Source organism: Bombyx mandarina, chromosome 15 (assembly GCF_030267445.1).
Source record: "Bombyx mandarina strain Sakado chromosome 15, ASM3026744v2".
Lineage (NCBI taxonomy): Eukaryota > Metazoa > Arthropoda > Insecta > Lepidoptera > Bombycidae > Bombyx > Bombyx mandarina.
Window position 1 is genome coordinate 5,538,230 of NC_143221.1, and position 15,092 is coordinate 5,553,321.

Consider the following 15,092-nt stretch of genomic DNA (forward strand, 5'->3'; position numbering starts at 1 on the left):
AGGACTGATCTGATGGTGGCCATCACGACCGATAAATCAAACTACATCAGTGAAGAAAATTCAGAACTGGTACAAAAGCTTCTGCACAAGGCGATCCTCGACATTTGTGATGGAGATAGGCCTGTACATCCCTTTCCATCGTTTCAAAGAAAACCGACATATTCAGAAGGAGTCCTGAAACTTTGGTGCCTAGACAAATTCACATTAGCTTGGCTAACAAAAGCAGTCTCCGATATAACCTTACCCGCTGACGTTAAACCAATAGTTAAAAAATTATCTGATCTTCCAACGTTCATTCGCTGCCGTATCCTCATACCGGGTACATGGGAAGATAAAGACATGGTTTTCCGAGTTCTAATGAACCAAAATCATTGGGCACAGATAAATCGTTGGCGCACGTACAGGTACCTACCACAAAAAGGTGTGGCATTGTGTGTAGTGGGTGTACCTGATGATGTCATCCCGCGTTTATTGGAGGCGGGGCGGAGACTCAGTTTTATGTTGGGCTCCGTTTACGTGAAGTTAAATACGGGTATACGGAAATTTATCCGGACATTGCCGAAATCAAATAACTCCGTAGTAGACAGTCCTATAGACGAGAGCACCACGTCCACAATAACACTAGAGGAAGTGTCAAGCACCAGTAACATGATAGAGCCCAGAGTTACTATAGGATTTATACGACCAACAACTGAGCCTATCGAATTGGATATGGAATTGCCCAGTGTATTGCTCTCTGAATCCAATGATGTGGAAGTGGAGGAGGTTGCATAGCAGCCGAAACTATTCAAATTGAATTCACATCACGCAGAAAAGTTGACTCCACTCTAATGACGGTGGCCTCGATTGCTAACTATCTCCAACCAACCTACAAACATGGTGGAGGAAAAATAAATCGTTAAAATAACCATTGTTTGAGTAACTACGAGTGTTTCAACATAAAAAATAAAATGGCTACGAGAATGTGATCATAACAGACTGTGATACTTGTCACGATTTCGTGGGATATCAAAACGCAATTAAGAGGTAATGTACTAGTAAACTTCTTTGCTTGTTGGACAACAAAAGTGGCGGATGAAAGGCGATTGCATGCAGCAGAGATGCGAATGTTACGATGGATGTGTGGAGTAACGAGAATGGATAGAATACGGAATGAATATGTTAGAGGAAGTCTGAAAGTGGCACCTGTGACAGAGAAGCTGAGGAGTGCGCGTTTGGGATGGTATGGACATGTGATAAGACGAAATGAAAATGAGGTTGGTAAGAGAGTGTTAACTATGAATGTGGAAGAATATAAAGGAAGAGGTAGATCTAAGAAGAAATGGATAGATTGTGTGAAAAACGATATGGGTAAGAGGGGAGTGAGCGAAGAAATGGTATATGATAGAAGAGTATGGAAGGAGAAAACATGTTGCGCCGACCCCAGGTGACTGGGAGAAGGGCAGGATAATGATGATGATAATAATATGTACTAGTAAACTTCTTAACACTTTGCAACATAGAAATGTAAAAACATGTCATGAAGTCATCGTGGCCGAAATAATTATCTCAGTGTCCTTGTACTAAAAATGAAATTTAAATGAAAGGTAAAAAATGGCTAACTAGCCATTGCTAATCGTAGGTGACCCGTGCAATCGTGACGCTCTCTTGAAGGAACAAAAAAATCTGATCAGTGTGCTTAGTGCGAGTTTTTTAACTTTTTCGATAGCATAAAAGGTAACTCGAATTTGTATGCAGTTGGAACAGCGCCCCTAGCGGCAAACGTACGCAAACGTTCCAACTCCATACACATTTAAATAAGCGTTTACGCTATCGAGAACTTTAATAACTCGCACTAAGCACACAGTACCGCTGTTGGCTCATAGGTAGCTCTCGCTGTCATTGGGTGCGGTTTTAACAATATTTAATAATGTTGACTGCGAAATGGTGAAATAATTACCCACATTTGATTTTTGAGTGCTTTTATACCTAGTCTTGCCATAAATACTGTGACAAAGGAAAAAAAATCTATTGAAAATAACATTTATTACTTTTACAGTGTGTTAGTTTAATACATAAATATAAAACAATTTAAATTATAAAAAGCTTATTCGAAGTGGTCTCTATTGGCTGCAATACAGTCCTTTAAACGTTGAGGCCAGTTGTCAATAGAAGCACGCACTCTTTCCATGGGAAAAATTTTCACTGCCAGTCGTACGGATTGGACTAGGATTGGATTGGATAGGGACTCCAAATTATCATGGCGTTTAGAGCAAGCCGTACTCTCTAAAACAGACCATAAATCATAATCCAGCGGATTAAGATCGGAACTTGACGACGGCCAGTCTTCAGCTCTGATGAAGTCCAAAACGTTCGTTTCCAACCAAGACTACGTAGACCGAGCTTTATGACCTGGCGCCGAGTCTTGCTGGAAGGACCATTCTTGATTATTGAACATTGTGTTGTTAAGGGGCTTCACTACCTTCTCAAGAATGGTATCTTGATACACTTGTGCCGATATTTCACAAAAGTATGGCTCAGTCACTCCTTCATAGCTAATACCACACCAAACCATCACTGAAGTCGGATAGTGCCCACGTTGCACTCTGTCGACTAATTGGGAAGCTTCCTAAGAGCTTTGAGCATAAATACGGTCATTTTGTTTGTTAAAATGTTGCTCAATTGTAAAAAATTTCTCATCCGTAAACAAAAATTTTCTATGACCTCCCTTTGCGTACCGTTTCAGTAGTTGTTTCGATTTTACCACCCTATTCTCTTTTAAATTATCAGTTAAGAAATGACCAGCACGTCTCTTATAGACCGCAAGTCCTAAGTCATCTTTTAAAATACGCGACATGGTTCTAGGTGCTATCTTCATCTCCCGAGATAAAATATTTTGCTTTCGGACAGGATTTTTTCAAATTCTTTCCCTTATATATAATATAATAGCCCGGTACACAAACATTTTACTAATACCAAGCGTATGGAGAGTTTTAAAAATTGCATTTGGCTCCATACCTACTTTGTGTAATGCAATCACAGCGATTCGGTTCTCTTTATCACCCCACTCCATTTTAATATCGCAAAATATTGTACTACGTATTGGCGCCAAAATGAGAAAATATCAATGAGCAATCATATAAAAATGACAGATTCCAAATTCAAATGTAATATTTTGTTTATTTTTAATTGTAACAGTATTTATGGCCAGACTAAGTACATACAAAAAATAATAGATAACCATGGAAAATATAACACAAGTAAAATGTAAACACAAGTAAAAAACGTATTTTTCTATACATGACTAACAAAAATTCTTTCATTCTAGGTAGCGGTTAACTTTTGAAATAAGAATCCTTTGGAAAAAATAGACAATGTATGTAACTTAAAAAACGCTAAGATGTTAAGTCACAAATTAAACGATTGAATGTGGAGTCTTAATCAATCAGTTCAATACCTCTGTGAAGACATAATATTGTCTTACGTCACGACACCTGCATACAAAGCGTGAAGATGTAATAAGTTTTTTTTAGAATGTAAAACTTTTCAGGAGATTTAGTCAATAATGTAAGTAATGTTGTTAGATTTGTGAGTATCATCTAGTAATTGTTTATTGTACTAATTATAAATGCCCTATTTATTAATATGTTATTGTAACATCTTTCAGGTTTTAACAGGTAATCTATGTTGGGTTTTAATGTAAAATTATTATGTGAGACAAAAACTAAAACCAAGCCAAAACTTAGTCTTGTTCAGTTATTGGATGGGGTAACAGATGCAGTGTGAGTGACTTATGTTGATGGCTGCTTAGATTAGAGCCTTAAATAATATTAATCGAGAAACAAGGCAGAGAGAAGAGAGAATATAATATGTATATATACATATATTATAATGTTGCTAGTCCCATGGTCACGTTTAAATTGCACACTTATTTACGCCCCAGGCCATAGATTGTATGGTCTTGGCATGCAGTTGAACCCTATTGAATATTTGTGCGCTTCGATTACAGTGCCTACTGCTTCGAACATTCTGTGTAGTTTGTCTATTCTTTATCAATGATGCTACTGCTCTTTTTGTTTTTATTATATTATTAATATATTTATTATATAATTTTTAATGGTTTTATTTGTTAAGAGATGAACTTTGTTGCCACGAGGTATAGTTTCTAAATTCTAAAAAGTGCCTGTTAAATTTTTTACACTTTACTTATTGCGACATGATTGCATAAGTTTGGTAAAATACTAATCGCCATATAACATTTTGATCAATAATATTCTAAACAGATAATAATGCAGATGAAATTTACATGTCCATGAGCCAGCTTTTCTCGTATTAATGAGTCAAAACAAGATAATAATATAAATAACGAAATAATAAACAGTAATTTACCTCTAAATTTTTAATTACGTAAGTGAAATCGTGAGATATATATTATCAAAAATGCTCATAGTAGTTTCAAGCTTATAAACAATTACATACTTAATGTTATTAGTAGTTTCTTTAATTACATTAATTTATCTTCTACTTGATCTTCATTTGAATATATATGATAAATAAATCCACTGTACACATGCATTGCACTGATTACTGATTGTATGGTAAATTGTGAAATGTCCTCCAATCTATTCATAATTGTTAATATGTACCTACCTATATACCTACCTACTTTTATACAAATGTAATATTGATTGATGAAAACAAGACCTGGCTGTATGGACTAAAGTTCTTTGCCTTTCCATTAGGGATAAATTAATATCATCATCATGATTGATTAATACTTTAAAGGTCTATGGCACTAGGCACACAGGTGGCCCACCTGAAGTTAAGTGGTTACTGGAACTCTTACACATAACAACCCAAATATTGCGACCCACCCGTGATTTTAGTATTAAATGTGAATTATGTAGTATAGCGCAGACCTACTTTCTAACTGTAGCATATGAGTCGACTATTATCAAAGCCGGCAATGTGACTTTTGGACAATTATTGGTAAATCAGAAAAACAAATTATTGACTTTGTATTCCATTGGCAGTCACAAAACTTTTCTGAACGACATCTTAGATAAATAACAGGTTAAGTTAATACTTTATTTAATGCAGGTTTTGAACCGTATTCTTTGAAGGAGACGATTATATTCAAATCAATCTGTATCGCCATATCAATAACATTTTTTTGTCCAAATGCACAGATTGCCACCTTTGATAATAGACGACTCATATATTATAACTCTGCGGCAGAAATGTATAGGGGAGTAGTAAATATCCTTGCGGGGTTAAAACGCTGAGCCAACAGTAAATCTGTTATTCAAAATCTGTATACAAGGAGTAGTCTAATTTTTAATGCAATAGATAGCTTTAGTTGTTTAATATAGAAAAATCAGTAAGCGCTTTGTTTTGTTTGCGTTTTGAAATTAGACGAATTAAACATAAAATAAAGTGTCAAAAAACAGTATCTAAATATAAGCCTATAAATTTGTTTCATTACGTTTCATTTAATGTTTCTATAAACTTGATCGTTTATAAACGGTGGTTGATTAACTTCTGTGTTTAGCATCTGTGAAAGAGCAGAAATGTGAGAAATTGAAACAGTTGCGAAGCGTAGTTTCTCAGAGTTTTCCACGTCTCCTAGTCTTTGTAATTATCCACTATTTTATTGAGACTTTATTTATCCTATCCCATCTTATTTCATTTCATTTTGCTGGAGTTTGAATATGTAAGTAATGGTAGGCAGCACTTGTCACATGTGAAGTAACACTTTTCGACTCACGTCCTTACGGATCCATCAGATCCAATAACCTTTGCATTAGACACATTCAAATCTAACACTAGGTTAGGGACCCCGGTAACCGTAGTCGTCGAACTCGACAAAGAGGTCGATGTGCAACCTAACCCATGCATCAGTCCGCTGAGTTTATTGCCGGATCTTCTCAGCGGGTCGCGATTCCGATTCGGTAGTAGATTCATTCGCGAAGCTATTGCTCTTGAGTTTTTAGGTCTCCTTCGGAGACGCTCGGACAGTTGTTAGCAAATCCTACCCCTCCTGGCTTAGCCTTTGCTCGTCCATCTGTCCTGGTGAAACTGGAAAGGCCTTTGGGCCAACAGTAATCTTTCAATCATAAAAAAAAAAGTTTTCGAATATTGGAATCATATTGGAATGCTTAATGAAATGCTTAAAACAGATGATTGTCTTCTCTTTAGTAATGACTAGAACTTTTCATCTAGACACGGACAGTACAACATCTTAGGGATTTATAAAAATAAAATATTGTAATGGTGTAATAGTATAAAAGTAATAGTATAATAAAAGTATAAGTAATATATATTAACTATGAAGCAGTGTTTTTAAATAGCTCTCACCTACAGAGCCCATTCCCCTCAAATACAACCGTCTAACATATTTCATCCCAATTGATTACCTACAGTCTCAAATAAATCGACACCATTTCATTTTTCACTCCATATTGTTTTTCGTAAAACAGAATGAAAGATTAGGCTGTATGGTGTGATATCTTCGCTTCCTATTCGAAAATGGAACTACTGTACACTGACAGTAGCATGACAGTAGTAAGCACGTGTTATTGTTTTGTTGATTCACGGAATTCAACTTTAGAAGTTAATTTTGTTTTCGAAACTAAATACTTTCCTGATGACGGTCGTAGTATATTGCTTTAAATAAGTTATAACATTGCAAGGTGCATTCTAAAATGGGTAAAAAAAGAAAATTGGTTTCTAAAGATGATGATTTTGAATTTGATCCGATTCCTAAACATTTGGTTACTTCACACATAAAAAAGCAGGAAAAACGTCTTATAGTTATCCTGGAAAACGCACAACTGGAAAGCGTGAAAGTAAGTGAAATATTGACCTTGCAAAATCCCATTACTTTATTAATGAGTAAATAATAAACATTTTATCTTATATTATGAATAAAATTTTCAGAATGGAAATAGCTTTGAGCTATTAAACTGTGATGACCATGGTCACATTTTAAGAAAAAACGATCGTGATCCTGGTTCTTGTCGCCCAGATATTACACATCAGTCTCTCCTCATGTTGATGGACTCCCCGTTGAACAGAGCTGGCTTACTGCAGGTCTATATTCATACAGAAAAAAATGTTTTAATCGAAATTAATCCACAAACAAGAATACCTAGAACATTCAAGCGTTTTGCTGGATTAATGGGTTTGTATTTTTTTTTAATCATGCTTATTACATCTGAAATTTCATGTGTTATATAGTATAAATTCTCTTTAAATGAGTTAAATTCAAATGGATCTTTAGAACCTGCACAAAGAATAGTTTGCATACTCACAAGGCAATTTGTAAGCCTGCTACAGTAGGTGCGCATATATGTGATGCTTTCCTGTTCGAAGGATGGGCAGATATACTTCTACAATTAAGACTTAGATCTTATGTCTCAAGGTCAGTGTCAGCACACAAGTTTTGATGTGTAGTGCTCAGGTAACCATTTAACAGAGCTTTAAGCTGATTCATCCATCTATGTAACAATTATATATTTTTTTAATAATCAATTCTTTAAAATATTAGGAAAAGATACATAGACTAGTATAAAAGCATATTTTCTAAAAAGTAGATAGATTATTAGGTAAGTTGAGAGTCTTTGCCCAAATTGTTAAAAAATCTAAAGAAAGGAATTACAAAATGCTTAAAATGTGACTTCTTTTAAATTCCACAGTTCAACTTCTACACAAGTTTGCAATTAGAGCATCAGATGGGCCAATGAAACTTTTGAAAGTTATTAAAAATCCTGTCACGTCACATCTACCAGTTGGAGTCAAGAAAATTACTATGTCTTTTAGTTCTAAAATAGTTCAGAATTGCAGAGATCTGGTCCCAAAAGACGAACCCATTGTGATGGTCATAGGTGCAATGGCTCATGGTAAAGTTGAAGTAGACTACTCTGAAGATGTCATATCTATCAGCAATTATCCTTTATCAGCAGCATTGACTTGTGCAAAACTTTGTTCAGCATTTGAAGAAGTTTGGGGAGTAGCATAAGTGTTAAATTTAATTGTAAAATAAACCATCTTACCCCAATTTCCTTTTTTTATTCTGGGTGACTTATTTCAATACCTTTATAATGTTATATAGTCATCCAATTGCTCATTCAATACTCAGTGTTAATGTATTTCAACTTTTCGAGCCCCTTTAATGGCATTAGGATTCCCTTATTACTTAAGGAGGCATATTTGCTGCTAGGAGTGAAATAGGGTATGTCGTTATGCATGGACGTCTTCTTTTTTAAATTCTGGCTAAAATAGTATTAAAACTTTCAAGTCCTGTTTCGAAGTAGGTGTAACATGCATTCAAATTGTGATGTAAATAAAAAAATGACACTGCAGTGATCATGCTGTCTTCAAACGCTTCATTGTTCTGGCTACACAGTATTTATTCATTAAAGAATGATGTCCTGTGAAATTCTTCTTTGGGTTAGGTTAGAATTGCCTGAAACCATATGTGAATTTGGTATTTGAAACAATTAAATTAGTTAATTTTATACTTGACGGTAAATAGTCACCATCGCTCATGGTCATCAGCAATATCAAGCACACAGTCGTACAGACACAGTCAGGCTGCTGTCTACTGATAAAATAAAATGCAAGTCAAACAAAAATATTAAATACATTGTTTTAAATCCACATTAATGAAACACATTACTGTTTCACGGCAAATACAGGTAAGGCGGTGGCACCCACCCGCGCGGACTCACAAGAGGTCCTACTACCAGTAATTACGCAAACTATAATTTTGCGGGTTTGATTTTTATTACACGATGTTATTCCTTCACCGTGGAAGTCAATCGTGAACATTTGTTCAGTACGTATTTCATTAGAAAAATTGGTACTCGCCTGGGATTCGAACATCGGTGCATCGCTCAACACGAATACAACGGACGTCTTATCCTTTAGGCCACGACGACTTCCAATGAAAAATTTAATGTTATCGGCTGTCTAGAAGCCGATGGAAATCACAATGAAAGATTGCTATAGGTCAAGCAAATAAAAACGCGTTAGAAAGGAGGTGCGCTAAGCTATATCGCTTTCATAACCCAATATGCTACTTTTTATCATATCATTTATCAGATCAAAATTATGATAATAGTTCTGAAAGCATCGACGTCCTTCATGATTCACTGTGAGGCTATCTGAAAAATATCAGAAAAAATATCAGATTGTTACGGTTGTATGTTTGTTTGTCAGGTTGTTATTTATTTCATGGAATTCCATTCAGTTAAATACGTTTTTGCTGTACTTTCTACTTCATCCAGAAAACAAGTACTCATTCTTAATAACTTTTACAATAACGCGAGCCATACCGCAAGTAAACATTATTAAATAAATAAATATCCTTTAATGCTGGGGCTACATTAGCGGGCTACAGCATTACCATAATTTAATTACAACTAGATCACCAGACATCTAGCGGATTAATTGATAAGTTTTTCATTAAAATTTGTTTCTACTATATGATCGCAGAATTTTGTGTTTATACATTTTTCAACAGATGGCGCTACCTTTATGTTTCTAATCAAAATAAAAACAAATTTTATGTTGTCACAATCCCAACCTCAAAATGTTGGTGTCTTGTCTCGTCAACCTGCGAAATAATCTAGTTTTTAACATCCTCGCTCGCTTGAGTTCAACACATATCCCGGCGTGCTTCACGCTTCGCAAACGCATCCCGCTTATCGGCCGCATAATTTCGACTTATGTCATAGCTCGACTTTGCTCTTTAGACTTCAGTGTGCTTAGTGCGAGATTTTTAACGTTCTCAATAGCGTAAAAGTTAGCTCATATTTGTATGGAATGGGATCGTTTGCCGCTAGGGGCGCTGTTCCAACTGCTTACAAAATTGGGTTAACTTTTACGCTATCGAAAACGTTAAAAAACTCGTACTAAGCACGCAAGCTCACTCACCCACGTCTAAACCAGTTATGAGAAACTTGGTGGTATGGCTCACGCTGATCACTAGCCTGATGGATGCCGACCTACCCGCGTTCCTCTGTACCCTTTGACCCTTGAACCTCTATTTAAACATCTTTTCGAACCGTGTCTTGTCCGATTTTTAAAGCATAAAGAAACGAGTTGTAACGGAAACGGAAAACTTCAATGTAACATTTATTTATTGAAACTACTCGCACGCCACCCTTCGTACCTACGTTGATCGTGCTAAATTTAAGCTTAGTGGGAGTTTTTTAACTTTTCGATAACGTAAAAGGTCACTCAAATTTGTATGGAGTTGGCACAGCGCCCCTAGCGCCAAACGAAGAAGCTGCACACAGCTTGAGCACACAGATGTAGGGGAGACCGGGGCAAGATGAGATAGCTAAGACAAAACTCGCTGTACAAAGGCAATTATACTCTTTAATTAAATTCTTTAAGAAAATAAGTAACACTTATACATTTGTTTCTTAAAATTAATAATTTTATCAAGCAAAATCACAGAAGTTTTTTGACAAATAATGATTAACGATAATGTGGCGAATTTCCCGTCTTGCCCCATGGACGGGGTAAGATGGGAAATGGTACGGGGCAAAAGGAGTACGTATTTTAATCGGGCAGACAGCGTTCACAAATGTGTGCCTCGTCGTCTTCTTCATCTACTTCGGCACAGGAATCGTGTGCCCAACCATGGCAAATACTGCAGATAGCCCAACCCTCGGTTGACTCTTAGTATAAGTAACCACAATAGATGCCGGCCCAGTCACCGTCCTCCAATTAAGATGAACTATATTCCGATTCGATTTTTTTGGCGAGTCTTAGCTTGATGATTGTTTTCAGTTCTGTTTATCTTCTTATTTCCAACTTTGTGTATTCGTTTTTTACGTCAATCTTCTCCTGCCATGTCGGTTTCTTCATTAAGTGGGCTATCTATATGATTTCGCTGACCCAACTGATAAGCTATTACACGAAGCTATTTTCCAGTTAACCGTGCTTCCTGCATACTTAGTAGTTACCGGAATCAGTGTCGTCATCCACAGTATCACGAGCTTTTCTTACACGGCGGTGGAACATCATATGTAGCAGAGGCTCGAGGAAGCCCCATCCTGTTATTAAGAACCCATAAGACCCAGAACTTCAGGGTCCCATTTGCCACGATCTGTTTTTCGTTTATAGTTCCCAACCATTGTATCTGAGAAAAAAACTTTGTGAGAAAAGCAACGATATATCTTGCTTATGTAGAAGTTACAACAATATGTACTTATACTTTTTTTATACCACTAAGTCAGCAAAGAAGCTTACAGTTCGCCTGATGGAAAGCGGTTACCGTAGCCTATGGACGCTTGCTTAACCAGGTTGCAATACTATAGATAGGTAAGTGGGTACACAGAAGAAATTATTTAAACCACAAGGAAGGGGCAAAACGGGATAGTATTCCGTTATGCCCCGATCATTGTGCCCCGACCCACATGTATCCAAATAAGTTGAAGCAATTCTAATCTTAAATCTTACCGGCGCAAACATCTAATCTGAATTTAAAGTGTTATAGTACTACAACACGCTGAGGATTAAAACATTATATTAATTCAAGTACTTACATGTCTGCACATCAGTTTCTTAACCAAAAACCGGATAAAAACACTTGCAAAATCAGTTTTTTTCCTATACAACGCAAAAACGATATCCAATACGTTCGCTTTGCTCGGACGCACTTGCGCAGTCTGAATTTCGTGCAAATGGCGCCGTTACCGGTCCGAACACGATTACCATTCATGGACAAAAGCTTATTTCCCGTCCTGCCCCGAACTTCATCTTGCCCCGGTCTCCCCTACCTACGAGTTATAAACTACTTACCTTCTATTCATTTGTTCAATAACAAACATCCACAAAAGCCCGCAGATATTCAATTATTTTTATATCTATTTAATGAAATTGGAATAAGGTTTGCGAATGATTTCTACGATGAAGTAATAAAGTACATCGTCCTGGAATAAAAATCGAAATTATAATTTGGGTAATGACTGGTTGTAGAGCGTATTGTAAATCCGAGTACATACCATTACCCTGCGTCTTTTTGCCGCGGTCTACGTTACAGTTTAAAGATTAGAGTAGTCGTTAAATGGCCTTATTAAGATGAAGACTTAGAGCTCGTGTTTTAAGTTCATCATTGTGTTAACTTGCATTGTGACGTCTATAAGTTACAATAATCATTTAATAGTAGCAAGGCTGTAGGTTCACTCACCCGCCTATGCATTATTAAAAAAATCTTACTTCTGAGAAACATAAGTGTAGCAATAAGTTGTATGTACTGGTAGCATTTATAAAAATATAAATTTAAGTGCCTGAAACGTCCGAACTACAACTGTCATAGATAAATACTTATGATAGTTGCAACTTTATAGACCTGTTAAGTGTATTTATTTTCTATGAATCCAACAAATAATTTAATTTTTTTGTCTGCTTGTCTATTTATGCCGGCTAATCTGAAAAGGCTGGACCAATTTTGACCTGGCTTTTACTATCATATAACGGACGATGGAAAAATAATTAGGAATACGCAAAGTAAAATTAAAACATAAGAATGTGAACAAAAGCTCATACATATAGGAAAGCACTATTAAAAAGCCACAGCAAAATGTTCTCACGCTTAGCCAGCTGTGTTTTATAATTAAAATATTAATTAATTTTATTTTTTAGGTTAGTTATAAAGATATTAATTTAATGTACTTAATTAAATAGGTGTTTAAAAAACATTATACCACCAACAATACAGTAGTTAAACATTGTTTTAGTATCATGGAGAATTCCGTCATATTTTATTAAAGCCATGTTTAAAATTTTCACAGAATTTTGTACTGAATAAAGTTTCGATTTCTTTGACATCCATCTGACTTTTTGTAAGACGTCGCGCATTCTTTTTGATAGAACGGCTGGGCACCTTTATCTTGTGGAATGCGGAGATGCGCCCATCTCCCGCCTGCTCATTAAGTTATGGAATGCGTTAAAAAAATCGTTTTGTTTTAGTATAAAATATAAAAAATCTATATGGTTGATTTTATTTTAAGTTTAAATTTGTGATGTTAAAAACTAAATAAATAGGGCGAAGGAAAATACTAAGTAAACCAAGTTTCCATTTTCAAAATTTAGTGTTAAAATTAAATAACATGATTAATAAACTGAAATAAAGAGTGATATGGGTCTGCGACTCGCGAAATTTAAATAAGAAAGTGCCTAATATCTATCCAAATATCTGTTTCAAATTTCTCACCTTTTTATACGTTTTATTAAATAATTATAGGAATACATAGGTACATGTAACGAAAGCGGTCTCCGCGGCCAGTTCGTGGAACTAGATTATTGTCTAGTTTCCATATTAGATGTACGGACTGGCTTTGTGAGCAAATTAACTTCATGATAATCATTTACCTACATTGCAAATCATTTGCAGTTTGGTGAACATAATGTGGCTATTTGCAATTCTCGTATTCATAATGTTGCAGTGTAGACTCGTAAATTGTTTCGTATAATAGCAAAAAAAATAATTAAATATCAGATGGGGTGAGACGGGTGAGACCGATTATTTTCAAGGTTACAATAAAAAAGAAAATAAACTGACGAATCAATGTGAATTAAAAATATAAAAATTAGGAATAATGTTCTGGTAATTAAGCACGTAAAATGTGTCATAAATACGATAGCCATTAGACAATATAATGAGTATATTTACAAATTTACAATAAACATACAGAAAATCTACATATTATGGCCTACGATAAACGAATGTATTTTAATAACTATTTAAAATGGAAGGAAATCTAATCTATTTGTAATGGAACAACGAAGGATTTAAAAAGACAAGTTGGCGGCTAGTGGCAAGGCCAAGTTCGATTTCTAGGAATTCGCCAGCCAGTGCGAGCGCCACATCGTAAATAGCGATCATGGATAACATAAACGCAGTAACCGACAAAATATGCTCTGCGACGTATGTAGAACTTGTATTTATTCTTATAATGATATATTATATGACTTATGGTACATGGGCTTCATCACATTTTATAAATTAATTCATTTTTTTACATACATTTACGTTTTGTATACCAAGTGAGATTGAAAGACGTTTTTTTAATTTCCCCCAATTATTTATGGTACATAGGAAATACGCATCAATAATTTTATATTATTACTATTAATTTGCACTATTGAATAACTAGAATATTTAAGAAAAATCATACAATAACATTATTTATGCAAGAGCTAATAAATAAATAAACTGCTAGCGATATTTTGGAAGAGGAAAGGTTAGGTAATTAACTGGCTAGTTTATTTTTCTAATTGGGAAACAGAACAAACGCTGTCTTAAAAACATATTTGTTGCGGCTAAAAGTATTATTGGTGATCAAGGCTTTATTAAGTAGGTACCCAGATTTCTTTTTCTTTTTATACATTCTTATAAACAATAATCCAGAGTTAACTAGGTTATTTAGTTAGAAAATCCTGAGGTTGGAATTGAATAAACACCTAATGTGTTTATGGAATTGAATAAACACATTAGGTGTTTATTCAATTCTTTGGTGTCTTACATTCAAGGTTTTTGTCGTTTACGTGATTCCCTTTTATCCTATAGTTTATAGATAGGTACTAAGTAGGTAGGTACATTGAGGTATTGTATTTATTACAATATATTCGTTATTATAATCTACTGTAATACAAGATATCTAATCATCCGTTTCTTGGAAGCTAAAGACTTGTTAATTGGGTGACAGTCGCCATGGATTTTTTAATACTAGTGAGAATCTTTTATGTTTTTTTGTCTGTTTTAGACACAATTTAGCTCCATTTTCTGTATCATGAGTTACCTTAAGCATATATTAAGTGAACTCACCTAAAACGGCAGTAACTTTATAACAGCAATCATATTCGATCCGGAAAGAGAAATATTTGAGAAAGACCACTACATTATTTTATTAATTTTAAAACTTTCAGTAGTGTGTTTATGTATATTAATATTATTTAGATGTCTTTTATTTATCTACGGTAAATTTTAGTTTCCGATTAATGTAGGTAGAATTCAACCAAGTGGTGATCAGAATTGTATGAGTGTGTGTGTGTGTGACCGCTGTGAATAGCGATCATATTGAATCATCCTCTAC

General features: G+C 35.0%; 2 protein-coding genes and 1 long non-coding RNA gene across 5 annotated transcripts; 2 read left to right on the forward strand and 1 right to left on the reverse strand.

The window, feature by feature from the left end:
* Positions 1 to 12: 12 nt before the first annotated feature.
* On the forward strand, positions 13 to 5,456 carry LOC114242973 (uncharacterized). 2 transcript variants are annotated; one of them, XM_089732858.1, is made up of 3 exons: positions 13 to 1,026; positions 3,308 to 3,546; positions 3,647 to 5,456. In XM_089732858.1, exon 1 carries the CDS (start codon positions 13 to 15, stop codon positions 772 to 774), a length of 762 nt encoding a protein of 253 aa, XP_089588984.1. In that variant the 3' UTR covers positions 775 to 1,026; positions 3,308 to 3,546; positions 3,647 to 5,456. The 2 variants fall into 2 exon arrangements, with proteins under 2 accessions (XP_089588984.1, XP_089588985.1); XM_089732859.1 differs by lacking the exon at positions 3,647 to 5,456 and having other exon boundaries at positions 2,225 to 3,411.
* A 1,060-nt stretch (positions 5,457 to 6,516) lies between these two features.
* On the forward strand, positions 6,517 to 8,038 carry Nep1 (protein). The gene is made up of 3 exons (XM_028174267.2): positions 6,517 to 6,827; positions 6,919 to 7,162; positions 7,677 to 8,038. Exons 1-3 carry the CDS (start codon positions 6,684 to 6,686, stop codon positions 7,997 to 7,999), a joined length of 711 nt encoding a protein of 236 aa, XP_028030068.1. The 5' UTR covers positions 6,517 to 6,683; the 3' UTR covers positions 8,000 to 8,038.
* LOC114242934 (uncharacterized) lies at positions 6,846 to 11,782 on the reverse strand. 2 transcript variants are annotated; one of them, XR_016324181.1, is made up of 3 exons: positions 11,541 to 11,782; positions 8,520 to 11,134; positions 8,257 to 8,446 (listed from the first exon to the last, which is right to left on the reverse strand). It is a non-coding gene; the product is annotated as an uncharacterized LOC114242934 (long non-coding RNA). The 2 variants fall into 2 exon arrangements; XR_016324180.1 differs by having other exon boundaries at positions 6,846 to 11,134.
* Between the last annotated feature and the right edge of the window lie 3,310 nt (positions 11,783 to 15,092).